Source organism: Aquila chrysaetos, chromosome 7 (genome assembly GCF_900496995.4).
Source record: "Aquila chrysaetos chrysaetos chromosome 7, bAquChr1.4, whole genome shotgun sequence".
Taxonomy (NCBI): domain Eukaryota; kingdom Metazoa; phylum Chordata; class Aves; order Accipitriformes; family Accipitridae; genus Aquila; species Aquila chrysaetos.
The window spans coordinates 36,363,301-36,386,056 of record NC_044010.1 but is presented as its reverse complement, the minus strand read 5'-3'; the positions used below and the strand labels follow the sequence as shown (position 1 = coordinate 36,386,056).

The following is a 22,756-nucleotide window of genomic DNA, read 5'->3' as shown; positions in this document are numbered from 1 at the left end:
TGAAGGGACACACCTTGGCTCTCTGCAGAGATGCACATGCACATAATAAAGGAGGTCCACAGAACCAGTTCATACCTGGGGGGGGGGAAATTCATTCTTGATTAGCTTCTGCTGCTCACTCTTCCTCCCTTCGCAAATTAGATTTTAGTGTGACTAGTAAATCGGTGTGTTTTCCTTGAAAATGCACATTGGCCAAAGTAAAAAAAAAGAAAAGAAAAACCAAAAGAAAACCTGTGTAAGACTGCAAACTGGTAGTGGTAGCCCCCACACTAAAGAATACTTTCAACTTAGATATTAAAAGTACTATTATATTCCAGTTTCTGCTAAAGCATCTATTTTTAAAATGTATTTCCTCCTAAAAAGATAAAATGCTGCTTCTGCTAACGTAAAGCTTTTTAGAAATAGACAAGCAGCTGCACTCAAGTACTCTCAACAGTGAAAGTGCACCAATTAACTTTCTTCACAGTTTCAAAAACTGAAGAGTGGCTTGTCACTACAGGTATAACATTTTAAGAAATACAGGCAGCTTTCCATAAACCTAGAGAGGCCAAGGACAAGAGAAACACGACATGTTCGGCTTCCAGATGCCAATCCACTGTCTTCCCAATTCCAAAGTGTGAAATATTTCCGTGACATTTTCTGGTGGCTACCAAGTGTGGTACAGATTCTGTAACACTGACTTCCAGAGTTTTCCCTCAAAACCATAGCAGGTAAAAAAAAAACACACAAGGACCTTGATACAGAGATTGCCGAGACAGATAAACCAGTCTTCAAGACAGATAGGGGGAAGTGTGGCAGCATGAGAGCTGCCATCTGTAACAAGCCCTTTAGACAAATTCTGACCCCAATCACGTGAACGTGGCACGGGTTAACTTCTAAGTTGTCACAGGGAGGTTTCACATTCGTATTAAGAGTCAGAGTTTTCCTGCCCAGGCACACGCTTATCTCTGGTTTGCAAAACTCCAGGCAATCGCTTGATTTTCTTGGGGCAAGAATTTGGCCAGACCTGTCGGTGTTCCTCCTCCTTCCAGTGAAGTACCTTGCAGTGTTCCTCCTCCCTTCAGCGATGCACCTTGCAGCTCTCAGCACGGCTGTCACCTGCTTCAAATCCTGGCTTCACTCAGCGCTGGCAGCTGTGGAGCAGCCCATTATGGATCAAAAGGTTCAGAAATAGGGAAACAAGTAGCTGTGACAAACTGGGTCCAAGTACAAATTCAGCATTACCATTGCGGGGATGGGCTTCTTTCCACAGGCATAAACTAGAACGTGTAGTAATCATCTGCTGTGAACCAGAAACTTCGCACCAAGTGACATACGTGCACAGGCATCCAGGAGACGCTGTGAGCTACACCACTGCATCCGATTTTCAAAGGAAATATAGGAATGGATTTTCCCCTTTTATCTGCTTTGGCCTCCAGCATCTGAATGAAACACACTTGGGTGAGGTCTGTCCAATCTTGGCCTTAGACTTCTTAACATACTTCTCCAAGATGCCAAAATATGTGAATATTATCTGTCTTCAATCTGAAGCACTCTGCGTAGTGTGAACTCAGCATTATTAAAAGCCTCCAACCCCACATTTCTTTAACCAAAATGTACATGAAGCAAAACCAGATTTTGGGGTAGCCCCAGACAGAAACGGTACCTTTAGCAATTACCAGATGTACAGTGACCCCTACTCGCTTGTTACTCCAACTGTTAGTGAAGACCTTGTCCCAACTCCCTTCCGTTGGTTTCATCAATGCCAGAGGGACCTGCTACCAGGTAGTGATGGCCTATGTGAGCAGGCCCGGGAAGGACTTCTCTTCCCTAATAAAAGTTCTGCTCTGAAGCAGCAAAGTTGCATCATCACTTAACACAACTTAAACACAACTGTGTCACTTCAGACCTACTGAGCATGTCAACCAGCGCCAAAATGCAGGAAGACAAAACCCCAGCTATGTGAGACAATTTCTGTAGGACTGGTTGAACTGGAAAGCTCCAAGTTCCAGCTAAGAGGTTGTAACCGAACCATCTGCAGAAAATACAGGCAAGCAAATATACAGACATCAGTGATGGAGACAAGTGGTATCACATGGAAGTGAGCAGACACACTCACTTTTTCTGTGAATACTAGGCAATTAGGACAAAGGTAGTAGTCATATTCATTGGTCAGCAATTAAGTGTAGAGCCCTTCAAGATAAGTTAAAGCAGAACAAAGGAACGTTGCCCATGCTCTTTGTGCCAGAGACGGATATTTTGCTCAGTGACGCAAAGTCAATTGCAAGAGCACATTCAGCCCACAATGAGCAATAGAGAACTGTAATCCCTACCGAGCCAAGACCTCTGGATACCGGTCATCCGGTCCTTCTTCAGCATCAGCTTTTTGTGCCTTCCTAACTGAGAGATGCCACAACATCAGCAGTCTCCGAGCTCTCCCACCAGGTTCTTAGACGTAGGTCAATGTGATGCTACCTTGGAACTGCAAATCCCAGTTGGGAGAGAAACATCATTGTTCTTCATGACAATGACAAGTGCTGCCAAGGCCAAGAGCATAGCATCTGTCCATATTAGTCTGAGAACCATTCATTTTTGGAGTAAATGCTGAACTCCATGGCAGTCAGCTTGCAAGTCCGTACTGGAGAACACGGTATTTAGTCTAAACAAGCAATAAATCAAAGTTTTGAAAGGTTGAGAGAGAAGACGCTCCTGTAGCTTTAAGTTTATTAAACCTAGCATGGTTGAAAAGCAAAAGACGAAAAACATGATATATTTTTGTTTATTATTGCTCTTAAAGGGCTTGGTAGTCAAATATACAAGCTATGTTCTATTAAACCAGAAGAAAATAAGATATAAAATCTATGCTCAATTTTCCAATCCAAGCCACCTGCTAATCTTCATTAGTGACATTAACTTCAGCTATTTCCAGTCATTTTAATTTATACAAACTCTGTGTACGTGTGCACGCACGTGTGTGTAAAAACCCCTATTTGAGATAAAATTCAAAATGAAGAGATTTGTGTTGGTTTTGTACTGTTTTGTGCATTGCTGTATATTTCAGTTTTCCAAATGGTTACCGATATGTCTGTTTAGAAGAGCAAAATTTAAGTAACTGATGTTGTATTTATTATATTTTCAAAAAGAAAGCATGACCAATAAGTTATGATAAGAAAATATGAACTGTTGATTATTCTCCCCTTGATGTACATGCACTAATCCCATGATTCTGAATAGGGAGTTACATGCACTAAGAGGAGAAAAGAATCCCGTAAAGAGAAAGGTTACTAATTCCCTTCTCCTTTAAGCATCTCCCCGCTTCTCAGCATTAAGTAGGGATTTATTTTGTGAAATTCTTGTCATGCCCATTAATATACTGCTCAAAATGTAAGTATAAAACATAGTCAATGGTCAGCCTGCTTTGCAAGACTCACTCTGCTAAGCCAGTACAATTTATATATACTCAGTATCATCTTCAGGAAGCAAGTATACAGCATTTGTTAACATCTTTCTAAGAAGCAAGAATTATATCCATTACCAAATTACTTTATAAAAAAAAAAAAAAGAATAAAGAAAAGAAAGAAAAGCCCACTGCTTTCAGTTCTCCGGTTAAAAAACAGGGAAAAGTCAGAGAGTTATCTTTATCAGCATTTGGAAGTCTAACCATATTTAAAGACAAAGTACAAAAACATCCAGCAAGGAAAACAGAGTCATGGCTAGGCTCTGTTCTCCTCAGTTCCCAAAGCATATTCCAAATTCCACTAACATTAACAACAGTTTTGCATCCCCTATCTTAGGGAAGATTTATTGAGGGGACAAAGATGACATTCTAATGCTGGGGCTACAGGTACAATGATTCAGTGAGGATGAATCTAACAGGAGACAGACAACACAGGTCATCCTTCAAATCCTCTTGTTGAAAAGACCACAAATAAAATCAAGTGCATGACAGAACAGTGATTAATGACCCCAAGTAAAATATTTTTCTAAGTTACAAAATTGCTCTTCCAGTGTTTGAAAACAGAAAAACCTGTGGGAGAAGAGGTTACATTCCAACAGTTAGAGTAAATACGAAAAGAAAGTAAATTATTACTCTCTTATCTTGGTTACTAAAGCAAAGATGAAAATTAACGACCACTGCTTTGATAAGATCTGCTCTTTACAAAAGTAAGATAAATATTCTAGTGGCAGCTGGGTTAAAAACACAGACCCTGAGGGTCAGCTTCTGCCCTCAGCTGTAGATCTGCAACCCATTTCACCAACTTCTGAGTGTAGCCGAATGCAGATTGTGGCCTTCAGACTTGAACATACAGGTAGTTCTCATCTGTTTGCAAATAATTCTCCAGCTATGCATACAGCAGCAATCTACAAAAATCTCAGAATATGCATTTGTAAAAAAGAAAAAAGAAAGGAGAAAAAAAAAAAAAAAAAAAAAAAAAAAAAAAAGAAGGGGGAAAAAAAAAAAAAAAAAAAAAGACAGGTACAGCCATGATTCTGATTTCTAATTTTCAGTGAAAAAACCCAAAAGGTCAACAAGCAAAACTAAAGATATTTAAAATCCCTGAAGAGACCCCATACTCTTTCTAATTCTTAACAGCACAGCTCACCTTGCAATATACTTCACATTAACATCTAAAGCACGACCAAGTAGAAAGTGCAGCACACCCTATCATTACAGCACACAGGGTAAGATCCTGGCCCCATTTGAATCAATGTCAGAACTCTCATTAAAAGTTCAAGAGATGCCAGTATTTGAAATCTGACTGCTACAGACCTCTCCTTTTCAAATTTTTTTGTAAAGGAAGACATTTTGAAAACTACTGTGCTGATTTCTGCTGCTGCCTCCCAGTTTACCAAGACAGGTTGACTGAACTGGACTTCGGTGATGAGAGATGTGAACAGAAATAAAAGGAGAAAACGTCAGGACAGTTGAATAAATTTCCTTTGCGCAACTCCAAACCCCACGGTCACCATTAATTCAGAAAACAAAACGAGCCCCAACAGATTCAAGATTATCGTACATGTATGATGTGAAACAGGGCAAACAACACTCAAGACTGAAGTAGTATTTTGAAATTAAGCAGCCTTGAGCAGTTAGCAGGAGATAGGATGAGAAATTTATACTGTTTTAATACTAGTGGATCTGTTCTATGGTATGTGCTGATCAATAACACACTGCTTCCAAACTCCACTATCCATTCTCTTGCATTACAGAAGTTTTAAGACATTGTCTAAAAATAAAAAGTATCAGTGTCACATACAAATAGGATTCCACCTGTAGCCATGAGAACACAGCCTTTCCAAAATGACTCTAACCCAGTGAACATCTGTTGATTAACTTAAGAAGGGTTGTTTTTTCCTGGCTCATTAATAAAAAAAGTTGGAAATCAACAAACATTACGTTGGCTTTAGCAAGAGGAAACATTCAATGGCTCCTGTTGTAAAAGTGAGTGTAGTGCTTTTGACAGAAACCAGTGTATTCAGTCATCTGAAGATGCACGTGGCCATGGCCAATGCCCTCTTTTCTCACCCCCCCCCCCACAAGTCCCCCAACAAAGCAAGAAAAATTAGTTTCTTCTTCCACCCCACCCCAGATTTTCTCCCATAGTTTGACTACAGTAATCCTTAAACAGGCAGGAAGTTGATGCGTTCTCTTCAGCTGATGCCTCCAACTTCTTCATTCTTGGCTCAAGTTTTATTCATTAATATTAGTCATCAGTTATTAAGAAAAAGATAGTTTCTAAGTGTTTGTTGTTGTTTTTTAACTGAAGTTAAATCGGATACCATAGTCTGGTTATATGTGCTGAACTGCAGCTGTCAGTTATTCCTTTTTCTTGAATTCTTGGTTGCCATAGCTGGAGCCTTTTTCTATTTCAGTTACTCCTATCAGTCTACGAACTCCAAAGGAAGCTTTAAAATATAACAGAGAAATGGGAGGCATATTAAAACCAATTCAAGGATTTAGGAAGTTACATGTAAACGCATAAGCAGAACCAACATGAGTTAACCCAGTCCTGAAGACAGTAGTGACTACAGACCAACAGTGCGCTGTATGCAGCTGCATATGGATCACAGGTCAGATGTCACTAAAAGAGGACAATCCACATTTAAAAATATAATTAATGCTTCTGTGTTGATTAACAGGACAGGTATTATGAACACTGAGGTATTCCCCCCCCCGCCCCCAGCTGTTTTCTGGAGGGGGGTGCGTGGGTTTTTTTTTTTTGTTTGGGTTTTTTTTAGGGTTTTTTGGTTTGGGTTTTTTGGTTGGGGGATTTTTGTATTTTTTTGTTTGTTTTTTGTTTGTTAGTTTGTTTGTTTTTTTAACTCACAGACAAGGTGTGCAGTAAAAGTATTTTCTCCTTCAGGCACCGTAACAATGGGCTACAAGACTTGCTTGCTATTCATTGCTATAGATATTGCCTAAGATATGAAGACAAGCTTGCCTGGATTAAAGCTTTTGAAATAAAAATGCTATGCAATATAAAGACTACAGAGTGAGCTCCAAGTACTCTTCTGCAAGCCCCATTCATATTAATTAATACACAGAACTTATTGGAGGTAATGGATCCTGGTACATGTCACTCTGGGTTTAGGATCTTCTCTGCTTTTATTACCTGCTCCAACAAGTCCCAGGAATGCAAGGATAAGGAGAGGTGATCCACTTGCAAAAACTCCAAAGCCAAATGTGAAGAGAGGAGAGAGGAGAACTGTGGCCCAAAAAAGAAAGTTTAGGAGAGTCCATGGTCTCCTAGGAGGTTTAAACTGCTGGCCAGGAAATATGCCTTCCTGATTATACATCTCTTGCAAAGCATCCTGGGAGAAAGAGAAGATAGAAGAAAACAGGTTCGTAATGTTTGCACCAAGCAATCCAAGACTAGTCAACTCCAGGACAATGTCAAGGATAGTACCTGCAGTAAATACCCATCAAGAGTACACAGCATCCATTTCCATCTGCTGTCATTTACTTGGGCATTTCTGTTGACCACTGAGGCTACCATATTAGCCCTCTGAAGGCAATCTTGGCCACCATCAGAAACTGAAACCATATCAGCCTCTCCACTACCAAATATCTTCATCTCTCCTCTTAATTGCATAGGAGGTTAAGCAGGATCAGGCCAGAGGCCAATTCAGACACTGCCTGCCTCTTTGCTGGATGCTTTTTCTTCCCATTTTTACTTCCAGAAAGGTCAGCATGATTTAGCAAAGCACAGCAGAAAAATGCTGTACATGCAGCCAGAAGAGGCAGGCAAAGCACAAGCTAACCCGCAGAGACGGCACTGTGCTAGCCATAACCCCAAGACTTCAATGGAGCAGTTGCATCCCAAGCTGAGCCTGCAGAGAGATGCAATCATGAAACACATCACTCAAAGGGCAGCACGCCCACAGTCTTCCCTCAGTTTGTATTAATTTTCTGCAAGGTTTCCAAGCCATTACCAAGGATGGCTCAAGTTTGGCTATTTCTTATTTTTCCCTGCTTAAGCTGTTTTTCTTTTACCTTCCCTTATAAAGGGCTAAGAAATGCAAGGTGTTCCTTGCGAATAACACAGCCTTTTGAGGACATACCCTCTGTGCAGGAATAGCGCTTTAAGGATTCCAGTTACAACATATTGCTACCACCATAAGATCAATATATAAAATACCCATGTATATGAGTAATACCTCCCCGGCAACACCTCACACCAAAGTTGAACGGAGGTACAGCCAACACCAGCAAGGAACACCAAGCCCTCCATCTGCAAGCAAAGCAGAGCATTCTGCCCAAGGAACGGTGCCAAGCAGAGTGAATGCTCCGTGCTGCATCTGCTTAGCTCTGCATTTACTGTTTAACAAAGCAGGAGCCAAGCAGAGAAAGACCACCCCCGTTAACATACACCTTAATGTCTGCTCCTCCAGCCAGACAATGTCAGAAGGAATTCTGGCATCTAAGAGCAAGATCTCTTCACAAGCGAATTACATGATGGCATGTCCCTGATAGCAGAAGGTGGGATTCAAGGATCTCAATTTTTTTTTTTTTAAGCTCTCTAATCCCTTATTACACTAACTGACCCACAAGTTAGTTTGATACACCTGCTAATGGGAGGTGGGGGAAGAAGATGATGATAGCTACTGCTCTTTGTAAGATAACTTCTCTCCCCTTAACTGAGTTACGGCTTAGGTATTCAAACAAGTTAGGTTAAAATGAACAAAATGAAACTCAGAACAATCTTCTGCCTACCTACAGACTAAGCGTAAGCTTGGAAATGCTACAGCACACGTCATCATAGCAGAGGAAAGCCCAAGATAGTTAAAGTTTTTGTGCTCCTCTGTTTTCCCACAAAGATAACCAACACAAAATCAAGATAAATAATTCAAGTTCAACAATCCACCAATTAGGGCTCGGCAACATTAATTACAGTTCTCTTCTACTCCCCACAGAACTGTTAAATCTGTGGTCAAGAAATTAACCTAAGGTAAAAATTAATCTAAGGTAAAAAAAGAAAAGACACGAGGAAAAGCTTTGAGCCGTTTGAAGGCATGCTGGCCATGTGCTACATCAGTCCCTGGCAGCAGATCCCAGGGACTGTCTGTACCATGTCACACACCACTGCAGAGGTATTACCAGGAGGCAGAAGGAAAGTGACAGTGTAAGAAACATGAAGGCAAAGGACAAAGGACAATTGCAGCTAAGAGCAGGACCGGCTGTCTCTGACAGACAGTTATCACTCTTCTTGAGTGCCTAAAAACACCCACAGGGAAAATGAAGCTTTTAGAAATGTATGACAGAGACCAAGAACTGAAGAATATAAAAAGACAGTGGACTGCTATTAGACTTCCGCAACTCAGGCATATCTCTGAATCCCATTGTGCTTCCCAGCAATTTGAAACCTACTCACTAGCCAGCCCTCTGCGGCCAAGGGGCTCTTCTGTACTGCTCCTTCCAGCAGTTTGAGGGATGGCTGCCTAATTATACATAGTACTTCCATCTCTTCTCTCTATCCAGTGGAATAGTGTGCATTACTCAGTGCCTTAATACACTACCCCTGTGAAAGTCCCAAAAGAGAGAAAAGAAAGCAAAGCTCTTTACCTTTTCCTGGTAAAGCTTATGAAGCCAGTTTGCAGCTTCCTTTTCATCTTGAGGGATATCTTCCAGAGGAAATCTCCTAGTTTAGTAGAGAGATTAAAAAAGGGGAAAAAAAAAAAAAAAATTAAGGGAAAATCCAGGTATTTGACTTTAGACCTCTACTAGGGATGATCTTCCATTCAATGAAGGGCATAAGCTACAGGTAATACTGTCCCTGATGGCAAAGGTCTTAAATGCAGAGTACTGAGACTTAAATAACAACTGATTCTCCACCTAAAAACTCGGAATCCTAAGACAAAAGAAACCATACAAGCTCCTATCGATTTCAAAGCACATTAGTAAAACAAGCATTTCCCATTCAAACATTGTTCTTCCTTCACTGGAACTGCCACCGGTCGATTGCCAGTGAGCTCAGACTGAGGCACCCAGAGCTGGGAAAAGACAAGCAAGTGGCAAACCCCAGGATAACTGTTTGTTACATTGTGTTAGTGAAAACCCCATTGTGGAAGGAATGGGAGGGGTGGTTAAAAATTCACTTTGTACCAACCCTAAGGAAAACATCATCTACAGCAACTGCACTTTTCTTTCTTTGCCTCTCCAGCCCTACAGATTGAGGCATGCAGTTCTTGGTGCATATGAAAATTATGCCCAGCTCCAGGTACTGACCTGACCTCATCGAGAACAGGCACCTTTTAAGAGCCTCTTTCTAGTGGTGAAGAGCCAACCATTTTCCTGCATTCTTTTATTTTCTGAGATAGGCCACTAACACACTCACAAATGTGTCGTCTCCTTTCTCAGTGGCACACATCTCAGTCCTGGATCAATTCAGAAAAAAGTTGCTCAGTTTGTAGAGGGCAGGCACACACTTTACCCTCAGCTCAAGTATATTTTGGCAACACTTGGCACTATATCAGGGCCCTCTTAGAGCAGGGCAGTAAGAACAGAAGGGTGACCTCTGGGAGGGCTCTAGACACAGTGATCCCAGGTGCAACTAATTTGTTGCTGTTCAACCAGGGAATATGTTTCCGCTGTATGAACTTAAAGCCTTGAGTCTGCAGCAGCAGAGGGAAGATGTTCTAATACATTTCTAAATCCCATAAACAAATTGAACACCAGATTTTACAGATTTACTTTCATTAGCTCTAACAGGAGGAGCCACTCAATTAATATAAATAATGCTCAATAAAAGCTCAGTAAAAGTCATTTGCTGAAAGCTCTCTCGTTAAGGTTGTTGCTGTATTGCTATCACCACTAGAGGGTACTCACAGCAGCAACATTTGGTAATTGAGCTGATTATTTTCTCTGGACCCAGTCAGGAGAAAGACTGGATCCTCTGCAGAGAGCTAAGCTTCCTACCTCTGCACAGGTAACTGCATATGCAGATACCAAGAACAAGAGCTTACGTGCTTCCTTTCTCTGAGCTAAGCTAAGTCTGCTGGCACATGAAGGACACGTTCAATTTTCAGCAAAAAGATGTAAAAAGAGTTTCCTTATTCTCACAGCTTCCTTGCCAAAAGAAAGAAAAAGCTTCAAGTGTAGAAAAGTATCTTGAGAATGTTGACTCAGCCCACAAACATATTTTAAATCAAAATTATCCAAACATTAGTTTTCTTAATAGGGTACAATTAGTAATTTTACCTGGCAACATCATCCTCAACAGAATTTTATGAACCCAAACCGCTTCTAACAACTATTGAAAACTACATTTCTCTTCTTTCCTCTCACTACCTCACCAATAAATAAAACCAACTTGCATCTCCATTAGCAAGCCATAAGATATTTAACTGAATGCAGCCACTCTTCAATGTAAAATTATACAGATGTATATCCATGCATGTATACCCCAGATCTAGATAGACATGCTACACACATCTGCCATCAGTATGGAATTACAGGTGACAACTGCCTGACCAGCTGTTTTGCTAGCCTGTAAGTGGTCTGCTCGCTTTCCTCATCAGGAGTATGTCTGGCAAGTGTAAATAGTCAAAATGAAGCCCCTTGCAAATGAATGACCCCATCTCTCTCCCCATCACCTCTGCAGCCTTCTTTCCAATTGAAAGACTAAAATGTTGTGGAAGTTGCAGTATCTGAGAACAGAACTGGAACACGTGTCCTTCCCCTTCCCATTAGGGCTGCAGCACTCTGCGTCCCCTGGGATAGCATTTCTTCCACAAAACTGTTGCTGCTGTACCTCGACACAATGGATAATCAGTGTGATTCCCTACAAAGTCTTTCACCACTGGAGGCTCTGGCAAGACACACCTGCTTTCATTAGAAGGACAACGTATAGAGCCAGTGCCATGCACCTGCAACGCACACACCCAAGGCCAGAGGGGAAAGGTGTGGGGGGAAGTAGCAAGGCGTTTTTTTTTTTCTTTTAAAAACCAAACATCAACCTCATCACCAGAATGTAGCAATGTTTTCCAAAGTGTGGGTGAAGTCCCCAGAGAAGCAGAAGTGAACTGTCAAAAGAACTGTGGAAAGAACAAGAAGGTCGTTTGTCAGGTCCAAACATAAAAGGGAAAAGAGGAAATTCAACAGGAAAGGGTTGGTAGTTTTTATGATCACAAGGAAACCTTTATAGCAGAAGGCAACAAGAAGAAAAGAAGAAAGCGAAAGCATGTGTGCGTGTGCATGCAAGTGTGTACATGCTGCATGGAGTTAGGTGTTAGCAGTTACTCTTTCAGGCAACGAGTAATGAGAACTGTGAGGAATGTCCCACCTCATTCATACGATCTCTGAATTTCAGCATTATTTAATTTTTAATCTGCTAATCAATGCATGTGAGAGAAGGAGAGAACCTGGCACAGTCAGGAGCTTTACACTATTTACTACAAGAGACTACTGAAGTTGGACGGGCTATTTATACTATGCATATGCTCGCAAGGCACTGGGAAGGGGGCAGAACAGTTGCTTTTCTGTTCCCAGCAGAGAAGGGAAAAAAAGGCAGACAAGTGTCCTCACTACACACAGGGAAACCCTGGAATGATAGCGTGGTCACACCCAGGTTTAAAAAGTCTGTCCAGTGCTCTCTGACCTGCTGGGTGATATCTCGGGATCTCACACGAAACCAAACTGAAGCAGGGGGGAAACAGGGAGGCTCTTTGTGGCCTGCAGAGAAACCTGAAGGACAAGGAAAAGGGGACTACAGGAAAGGACATTTCCCTGGAAAATCTGAATACATTTCAACATGCCAAAGCATGCACCTTAGGGCTCACCTCCATCATTATATGCTCACCTTACACACATATCTGCTTCATATTTCTTTCCATAAAGAATTCCTAATAAAGATGGGTTCTTGTTTCCTCTGAAATTTAGTGTTACATCATACACTGCTGAAACTGTTGCAAAAAAGAAAATAGGGCTGTTATAGCAGCAATTCTAGCAACCATTGCCGGCATCCTTGCGTTAGACAGCAACGGTCTTGTGCAAGCCTGGCATTAATGACGTCAGGTAGCAGAGTCCTTCGCTACTCTGCATTTACATATTGTATTTATCTGTATCAGCCACCTGACATTCCCATCTACACAGCATGTGTGTTATCAAAACACAAGATGACTTGATGAACTAAGCAACAATGACATACACGAAAGGTTTATTATTTTTTAAGACTGTTATCTGAGAGTTATGTGGCAATTTACAAATTAACAGTTGACATGCTGAATACTTATTACTGCCAACTCACTGATTGTAATGGACATAATGAACAACAGAGTATATTACACTGTGCTAGACAGAGTATACTAAACAACACATTACAATTAATGCAAAGAACAAGTAACAGCTTGCCAGTACCTGTTCCCCTGAGACACTGGACAGCAGTGGTGAAACCTTTGGTTCTGGGCAACAGGTGGTATTTCAGCTTAGGCAACCCCTTGGATTCAGCTACCTCCATACTGATACGATGCTTGGTCTCTGTAAAACGAGTTCCTTCACAGTACAGGAGAAACTAGTACAATGAGACAAAAGGCAAAACCAAGGACATCTTGAGATCAAAAGAAACCAAGAAGAATACAGAAAATTTGTGTAAGAGAAACATATACCCATGCATGTGCACACACTTCAACTCTCTCATTTGATCATCAAGTATTAGGCACAAGCACCACCTCACAACTCATTTACAGTTACATTTAATTTTAACAACACTGGTACCAAATTTAAGGCAACAAAAAGTCTAAATTGTTATACCTGAAATATTTACTTTAAAAAAGAAAAATCCCTGAAGGCTTTGGCTGGCTGTTGATGGACTAATCTACAAATCAGAAAAAGCAATCCAAATATCAGTACACGACCACTTTAGGAAAAAACAATTAATCACTAGGTACCTCATTTAAAATTTGTACTGTACATCCAGAATTACTCATCTGAAGACAGACTTGTTTGTCTGAAAGCTCTTCTGTTTGGGTTTTTTGGTTTGGGGTTTTGTGTTTTGTTTTTGGTTTTTTTTTTTTCCATTTGTATCAGTCACATTCATAAAAAATGGTGCCTTTCCCTAAAACCTTTACCTTGTTCATCTTGTAAGGCACCAATCTGACTGTGGTATCCTGAGTAACTATTAAAGACTTAAATCCTCCCATACTGACTTCAAGCAGCACAAAACATCGATCTCTCCTTCTCCAGCCTCTATATTGCCTCTGCTCTAGTTTAGAGAGAGGCCAGAAGCAATGCAAAGCCAAAAGCAGACAAACAAAGCCCTTCTGAGGGTCCCAGGGTGAATTTCTGTTTATCCCTGGCCTTTTTGAAAGGTGGACATAATTCCCATTGCACCAGGATTGGAAACACTGCTGCATTTGAACACACAAACCTCTGCATCCCAGGCAAGCAATGGAGGTGGAGAATAGCAGATTGCTACTACTCTCTCACAGCAGTATCATGCAACGCTGTAACACTGCAATTCAAAAGAGGCTTGTCCAATGCATCCGCTATATGTCTGCTATTTGTCAGCATTGTAGTTGCTTGACTTTTTCTCTGTAGCGTATCTACATACTGTGCACCACAAAAAGTAAGTTAAATGAATATTAAAACCACAAAGCCATAGACATAAGAGTTAGACCTGCCAGAGCACAGTAAGAGAACAGGAACCGGTCCTGCAATCTTCATTTGGCCCTTGAGGGCACGTTCATTATGAAAACCTGACCAACCACCACCATCAAGTGGTGAGGGCAGCACAAGGTACAGAGTGTAACACCGCAATCTCAACCCCAGTCTGCAATGCAAGCTCTTTCCTCAATACCGAATTCTCACCCTCTTCTACTCCACGGTGCAGTGATCCTTCTGGACCAAGTATGCAAGCGAGGTACAGACTGCGCTGCAGTGCACGTGTGAGAAAGACCTCACGAAGGAAGGTTGCGCAGACAGCCCTAATTGCAGCATTTAGAATGCACGAAAATTAGGAAATTGATTTACTCAAGTCAATTTTAATCATTATTTAAATTACCAAGCAGGAAGTCTTGATTTAAATAATCAATGCTAACTACGTTTTGCATTTATATTTTCTAGTTGTTTTCCCTAGAGACTAGTCCTTGGTTCTCAATCGTGGAATCATTAAAATGTATAGATTTGCAACTAAAGTACAGTCTTGAGATTTTTTAATTGGTAGGGTTTTCTTCTTTTTTTGCAACACTAATCAGGAGGATATATTAAATGTAGTTCATATCCATATATCCAAGCAATTAAGTAGTTTAAAATACATTCTCCAGATTCTTATTTTTTTCTATCTTTGTAATGATAGAAAATAATGAATGACACATTCACAATGTACTAGTTAAGGCTTACTATTTCACTATTCATTTTAACAAGCTGTACTGGATAATATTGAAAAATCACTTAAAATGCACAAAAAGCCTCTTAAAATGTTGTATGAGCCAAATAACTGTACATTACATGCGCTGCTGTAAAAGCAAACCAGTAAATTTATCAAAACGTTTGCATTCAAAGCTAGAAGGTTAATAGGTTGATTATACCACTGTGTTGCTGCAGTAAAATCTAACAACATTGCACACCGTGAAACATAAAAGTCTCACCCTTGACTTCAAATAGTGTCAAAATAAAAAAGAAAAGTATAACTGAAAAAGCAGATGTAAGCTTGCCTTATGTTCTCATATAGACCTTTTGGGAAACCTGTAATTTCACAGATACATACTAACAAGATACATAGTAACATATACACATACTAACATATACACAGATACATACTAGCATACTAACAAGAACTTCCTATCAAAATTAATGGTCTGTGCATCCCTCCCCCGCCCCCCCAATTACTCACTTCTCCAGAAAAGACTTTTTTGTTTATGTGTCTTTTTAGCCTACCTCAGAAAATGTAGCTTAAGGTTATAGATTTAGTAGTCAAATATGGGCTGTTGTTAATTTTGTCTGAACTTATTTTTACCTTTAAAAAAAAAAGTATTACACAAGCCCGATTTATAAATGATCGTCAAGGTTCTAATCATCTCTGCAAGCCTCTGAACCATTTCCTAAATGACCTCCCTTACCAACAGGCAAACGGAGCAACACTTTACCAGCATATCCCAAAAGGCCTCCTGAAACAGAGCACAGGTTTTCCTTGACAACACTTGAAGAAAGTAGTGAGACCTTCTCCTGATACATAAAGCTACAATACCACATGAGTACCTTCGTCACCATTTCACTTCTAGCTGTCAATACTAGAGGAGGAACTCAACACTTACCCACATATATTCAGGATAATCAGCCAAACGTTTTAATCCTTCAATAACCGTATCTCTGTCTTCTTCCCATTTCCTTTTGCAGAAAACAATCTCGAGGAAGTACCACGTCCAGCCAATTAGGGGCACATATAGTAGCTCTCTCTTAGCAAGAACTTTGGAACTCTTGGAGATAAACAAAAACAACAATCCAAAAATGTCATTTGCCGATTTGTACAATGACATCAAAGACATTAAAGTTAAGATGATGAAGAGTTGATGGAGTTATATCTGGAAACTCAAATGCAAAGAAACTGTATGTGCATGGTTTTTAAATAGACCTATCATCCTCCAGATGAAGGGAAAACTCACAGCCCCACATACCCCTAGCACTCCGAAGCGCTCTGTCATAGTCCAGCCGCACAAGAAGTCAATTTCAAAGTTGTGGTTCAAGATGATGATGACGTGTTCTTTCCCAAAGGTGTTCACCGTGGCCTCGTCTGAGAACAAGGTGCACTCTGTGCCTGACCACCATTCCAGCAGCATTACCAACTCTAACAAACATGAAGAAGACAAGAGAGGAGTTAGGGATGCCGCTTACAGAAAGCATTTAGCATTTCATCTCCAGCCCCGTTCAGTGCCTAGTCTCTTCTAACTCCCAGCAACACTGTCACCTTTTCAGTCCAACCCAGTAGAGACGAAATGAAAGCTTGAATGGGTATAGACCAAATCACAGCACCATCCTTAAGCAGTATTTAGGGCACTAGATACATGCATTATGGATAATTTAGCAAGTTTTTAACAGTGACAAGTTTGGTCATTATATTATGAACGTGAAATTTCATGATCACTGGGAAAAAAAGCCAAAACTTTGTGCCTGAAAACAGACAGTTGAGCCGTTGATTGCTCCACTAAATGAGTACAGTTTCTCCCAGGTGGAATACAAATTATGCATAGATGCAGCCTAATGCTTTTACTCAACATGAAACAAGCTTTATGGAGGTAAACAGACCAATAAAGGGCTTTTAAAGGGATACAGTGCCATAGATCTTCTGCAATAGATTTTAATATTAGAACACAGGACTCTAATCATTCTGTATTATGGTCATCAACAGAGTCAGAAGCGCCAGAAAATCGAGCTAATTTATCAAAATACCCAGGCAAAGACAGGAATGGTAAATTGTGTCTGTCTTTCACTGCAAAGGAAAGAATGAGCCCTTTCCCCTCTGTCTTCTCCAGCTTCTCAATATCCCAGCATCTCTCTTACTCCACCCTGAACATTTCCTTCATTACCCACTCTTCTTATTTTCCACCTCTCCTTTTTTGTTCTTAAAAACCCCTGTCCACTTAATTCAGCATGCACTGAATGTAGTTGCTATGGTTAGCCTATTTATCTCATTTCAGTACAACGAGGCAGATGGAAGACATTGCTTGTACCATGGGACAACTATAAAAAAGTATGAGAATAGTTCATTCTCCCATTAGGAAGATTTGCTTCCATGCAAACTGTAGTCATTGGTATTTTCTCATTTCAATGTGAAACGGATGCAATCAAAATTTTGTTGTACAAATATGGCAGTTGAAAAGTCCAACTCTTCCCACATTACTACAACAAACTTGCAGGGTCAAAACTGGAAGGCACCCCCTCGGTCCTCTACATCAGCCAATTCTGCCATGCAGTATTTCAACTTTCCATTGGGAGGCCCTAGTTTTGCAAAATGGGGCAGCGTCTTCCTGCACGAGGGCTTCTGATCAGTGGGATCATGACAGGGTAATCTATTCAAACTGCTAAATAAGAGTGGCTCCAATTCTGCACCACGTCAGAGAGAAGGCAAACACAGTATTTAGGTGAATGATAGGGAAAACCAATCCTGGTCTGCTGAAGATTCGTAGCTTCTCTAACACTGTTTTTTCACTTGTATTCCCTGTGTGACCACTATCCACCAGGTTATTCCCCTATATCGTTTTCAAGACTCACTCATTTGGAGGTATGACAAAGTTATGCAACTTGCTGATCAAGAAAGCATAACCCTGGTCAACTGGAAATACAGCAGAGAAAAGACAGAATAATAGTTTATACCAACTAGAGGTTTCTATCATTGCTTTCCAGCTCTGTCTCCTTTGCGAATGATGTGATCACTTACCTTTCTTGCTCTGGTTATCCTGGCTCAGTAAAAGGGGAAAGAGGACAGCAAGAGTGTCCCCCGTTGAGAGCTATGCTCTTCCAAGCAGGTGGGCAGGAGAATGGAGTAGTGGTACCAAACACAGTGTGGTACTCTGAGTGATATTCCTTTTCCATTGCTCTCTGTGTACTAAGGAGGAACATCTCCAGTACTTGCTACAGCTGCTGCATTTTCTTATCAAAAATAAAATAAAATGGGTGTGTTTCTTCTTCAAAATCAGAAAAAAATTCTGCAGGGGCAGGTATGGATAATTTTCTGCAAAGTGTTCCTTGTACCATTCACTCTAAAATAGCGGACGAAGCTTTGCTGAGAGATTTCCCAGAGTTCATACTGAGAGAGGAGGGTTGATGAGCTAGAGAATTAATACGAGGAAACAGATTGGCCTTTACAAGTGTACTGATATATGATGCAATTATAACCAGGAGTGGGCTCGTTTCCTTTTTTTTTTGGTGTGTGGGTTACAGCTATTTTGCATGGTACCGACCCTGCCAATGCTACAGCATGCCCATCCTTCTGAATGAAGAGACTATAACGCTTGCGCTGCTTGGGATACTTCCTGCAGAAGACAAGCAACACCTTGCTACAACAAACACCCTCCTGCAGCCGGGGTTTCCACACACCAGAGCAGGCTGGTTTACGGCCTCACAAGCCATCCAGAAACAAAGCAAACAAGAGGCACAGCACAGTTTAAAGTACTAACATTTGAAACATTATTTTTGCAATTGGACTAAACTAAACACGTTGCGCTCTCCAAAGACGTAAGTCATCTGAAAGGAGCTGATGTAGGAGAGGTTGAAGTACAGACTACCTGTCATGAATTATATGCACTGCAAAGGGTTTATGTTGAGACCAGAGCCCAAGAGATGTTTTTTCCCCAAACGTCTGCCACGAACACTGGATAGAGTCTACCTTCTTCCCCTTCTGAAGCTGTGCTTTATCTATCTGAGAAGAGATACATTAAGAATAGAGCCTGGTTTTCAGTAGACTATAGCACATAGCCAGATACACGATCACCTATGTATCCACCCCTGCACACCAATCTTCTGCCGGACGGGCAGAGCAGCTTCTGTTACAGACAGCTCTGACATGAACACCCTCAGCCTAAAACTAAACAGCTTAGAGTAAGTGAGCAAAATGCATCGTCCAGAACAGAACACCAACCTACAGGTTCATTGCCAAAAGGCCTCCATATAATGAAACATATTTCATTATGAATGGCAACATTTGAACTGCTGCATTTACACAGCTTACTTAATTCGTTATAAATCACTATTTAAGTGCATATTCTGTCAGCTCTTCCATTACAGGCCATCAGCACTCTGCAATCCCATATAACATTTACATTAATTTTCATACTTTAATGTCTCAATAATTTAATTTATAATAGGCTATACACGAGGGGTTATCCTAGGTACAACACAATTATCTACTCAGCTTCCCCAAACCTTTTTGAACAATAGTGTAGGTTATTTCCCATGTATACAAGATGTAAGATAACAGCATTTAAAATGTGATTTTTCCATGCACAATGCTAACTTGTAGAAATCAAGGGTCTGAACCTACAAGCCTTACAGGTACAAGCAGCTCATATCCTCAGAAAAGCCAGACTATTAGTGCAACAAGAGTTTTCAGGATGAGATCAGATTCTAGATTATTAAAAGCACATTAAGAAATTCTTAGAAGCAAATAAAAAAACCCCACCCCCTCCACTCCCCTCCAACCAAGCTAATTTTGAAGTTTCCACCTATAAGTTCTTCCATTACAATACCTTTTCTCCTGACAGTTTGCCTGCCACTTTCTATTTAATTTCCTTTCTCCTGTGCTTCTCAGACAACATTCTCAATAGGTAGGACAAAAAGCACAGGAAGGACAAGGACAACAAGCTTAAAAAGAAACCGAACTAGGTACTTCGGAGAGTTTTTGTTGGCAGCACTTCACATAGATGATTTAAGAAATGTGGGTCCCTGTCAGTGGACTGCTCAACTGTAATTTAAGTACTCACTTAGGTGACTCATTTACCCAAAATGGGAGTTGGATGCTGAGCTGAGCACTAAGGTAAGTGGCCATGCATACTGGGAGGGGATGGAGAATGGAAACGAATTAGATGATTCACTGCTGTAACAGGAGGTGACATTTGGACTATGAAGCCTCTAAACATTCATTTTAGAAATCTAATCCCCTGTTAAGCTGTACGAGGAGGAAAAAAAAGCCATCCACAGGGAGGAAGTTGCAAAGGTCTGAGAGAGAAGAGCAAAGCAGCTGCACTCACTGTAGAGCCATCCCACAGGCAGAAGAAGAAGAGTGACAAATTGCTCACAAGAGGAGACACGGGCATCACAGATGGACCACTGTAGGGTGTAAGAGGACTCTGACTTTGTCACACACTTCAGCTATAGAGACATCTACACTAAACACATCTCTCTCTGCAGACCACACAGTTGACTTGGACTCCTAAGTAAGTGGTCAATATCACACATATGCTCAATACCTGAAGCAGCCTCTGTGCATTCCCCCTTCCCCATCACTTAGCACAGTCTCTGATGCTGGACGAAGATGCTACTGAGACAGAATCAGCAAGTCCTACCAGTCAGGATAGGGTTGGGGGTGGGGAGGAGCTTTACTTCCGACTTTTTTGAATAACAGAGTGACAATAAGTATCAGTGCCTTGACTTTTGTACGTTTTGCCAATATTTCAGAAAAGATGGCTGCTTTGAACTGCTCTGAAAGAGTCTACATCTAACTTATCGCTTTTTTCTCTCTCTCTCGTGTCTCTGTGTGTATACATATACATGTATATATTTTTTTTCTTTAATTAACAAAAAGAGAAACAAAAAACGCTCCCCTCCCCACCCCCAGCTCTCACATCCCCTTTGAGCATACTCACGGCTCCACAGCGAATAGGCAAGGCGACAGTTTACTCGGCGATAAAACTGCTTGTTTATGGGCCAGAGGACTAGCGTGCATAGTTGAATGAAGTTAATGATCAGTCCACTCACAACAAAGACGAACCCAATGAGGAGGTGAACTATGAACTGGGTCTTCAGAAAGGCAATGAAGCCCATGATAACCACTCAGAAGCGTGTGCAAGGGCCGTCACTCAGAATAATGGTCCTGAAAGAGAAAGAAAAGAATCAAATGGAGACTGGGTTTACAAGCCCTGAGGAAGGGCAAAGCAAGAGCCCTGAAACAGTCCATGCAACTTCAGCAACAGGAACCCAACGCAAGAAACACTCTGCTTTCTAAGCCTGCCTCATTCAGGTCTTCACACAATAAACTGTTGAGGGTGCAAATCACTTCCAAAAATAGGAAGGAATCATTATTTACAATTGACAGCACACTAAGAAGATTATTGTTTGCTGAAGATGAATCTCACACCTCTCTTCGAACAAAGATCATATAATTGGACTTAATGCTGGGAGGAACACAGAGCCCTGCACTCACAGCGAAGCAGTTGAGCCCTGATCGGTAAACAAGCAGCACAGTGACTGCTATACCTTCAGGGGTTGCTGTCCCTGAACTGCAACAGGAGCCTCAGCCCCCGCACCCAATAAATGGCATGCCAAGCCTCTGGAGCTGCGTAAACGAACCAATGCCTTCCTGGCCTGCCTTCAAAGCCGCTGCTCTGTACACACTTCTCCCGAACAAGCACCGAGCGAGGGCTGCCGGGGGCTACAGAGACTTTGGTACGCGTTTGCTTTGACTAGAAGAGTACAGGAGTCCATCTGGGGAGCAGGCTCTTCATCCTGCAGTGAATTTCGGGATGAAAAGAGCAGGGCTGGTCACAGAGTGTCAGCCTGGCAAACTCTAAGGCAGCTAAGGCATGGAAATGGAAATTAGGTATTCCCACATCCAAAACCCATGCTGGAGCAAGTTTAATAACTTCTCACTTTGTCAAGCCACAGTTCCATGTTCAAATATACCAGTCAGTGTGGGGGAAAAAAGTAAAATAATAGAAAAACCTTAGACTATGTACCAGTACAAACTTGATCTGGAAGGGGCTTTGGCGCAGAATCTTGATTCCACCAAATTAGCCAGAGCACTTAACTCTGAGCACGTGCCGTATTTATACCAGGTGCAGAAAGATGGGCCATGTCTGAACCAGCAGAAAGTCACAGTAGCTTAGACAGACAAGTTTGATCCAATACAAATCCTGCCAGTACAAAGTTAACCCAGTAAAATGTATTTAACGAGCCACCAGACTGAGTTTATTCCAAACCTTGCATTACCTGACACTGGCCTTTTTGACCTGTCGGGTACTAGAAGCCCTATAACTAGGCCAACCAGGCTGTCAAACCACACCCTCAACATCTCACTCAAAAAATAAAAGCATGATCCCGATTTTCTTCCACAGCCAAAGCCTGCTGACAGTATTTATGCTCAGCTTTTACAAGTGTTGTAAATGACCAGACTAACCAGTAGATGGTAACAAACACGTTTGACAAGTCAAGCATCCAAAAGTGACGCAGAAGTTCCCGATGCCTGAAAATAAAGTACCTGCCAGCTCTGAGGAACCAAACCATTTTCATTTGCCACCTCCTTACAGTATGGTGCTATTTATAAAACTCAACAGCAATTTTATTTGTGAAAGCTTGTTTTCTACTGTCTCTTCTACAAATCAGGTACTGCCTTTCAAGGCACAGAGTGTCTAGCCTTTGCACAATTAAAATCTATTTGCATCATTAGGAATCTACCCACTTCAGAAGCACATTACAGAGCAAAAAAAAAAAGTCTGTTTCAATAGAGCCACTATTGTGCCTGCCACAGAAAGCAAAGCAAAGCAAGTTGAATAAGCTGATATTGAAGCTTATGATGAATAATCTAAATTCTCCAAATGTTTTCCTGTAATAATGGAAGAAACATTTCTTCCA

General features: G+C 41.1%; 1 protein-coding gene across 5 annotated transcripts in view; it reads right to left on the bottom strand.

Annotated features, from left to right (window-relative positions):
• Positions 1-4,457: 4,457 nt before the first annotated feature.
• AGPAT3 (1-acylglycerol-3-phosphate O-acyltransferase 3) overlaps positions 4,458-22,756 on the bottom strand; it is a 92,633-nt gene continuing 74,334 nt past the window's right edge. For all 5 annotated transcript variants that reach the window (XM_030020213.2, XM_030020212.2, XM_030020209.2 and 2 more), the window contains exons 2-9: positions 20,773-20,999; positions 16,090-16,259; positions 15,730-15,891; positions 12,836-12,989; positions 12,279-12,381; positions 9,044-9,119; positions 6,594-6,792; positions 4,458-5,886 (exon numbers count right to left, since the gene is read on the bottom strand). In XM_030020213.2, coding sequence (XP_029876073.1) covers positions 5,798-5,886; positions 6,594-6,792; positions 9,044-9,119; positions 12,279-12,381; positions 12,836-12,989; positions 15,730-15,891; positions 16,090-16,259; positions 20,773-20,950 — 1,131 coding nt within the window. In that variant the 5' untranslated portion in view covers positions 20,951-20,999 and the 3' untranslated portion in view covers positions 4,458-5,797. The remainder of the gene's footprint in view (positions 5,887-6,593; positions 6,793-9,043; positions 9,120-12,278; positions 12,382-12,835; positions 12,990-15,729; positions 15,892-16,089; positions 16,260-20,772; positions 21,000-22,756) is intronic.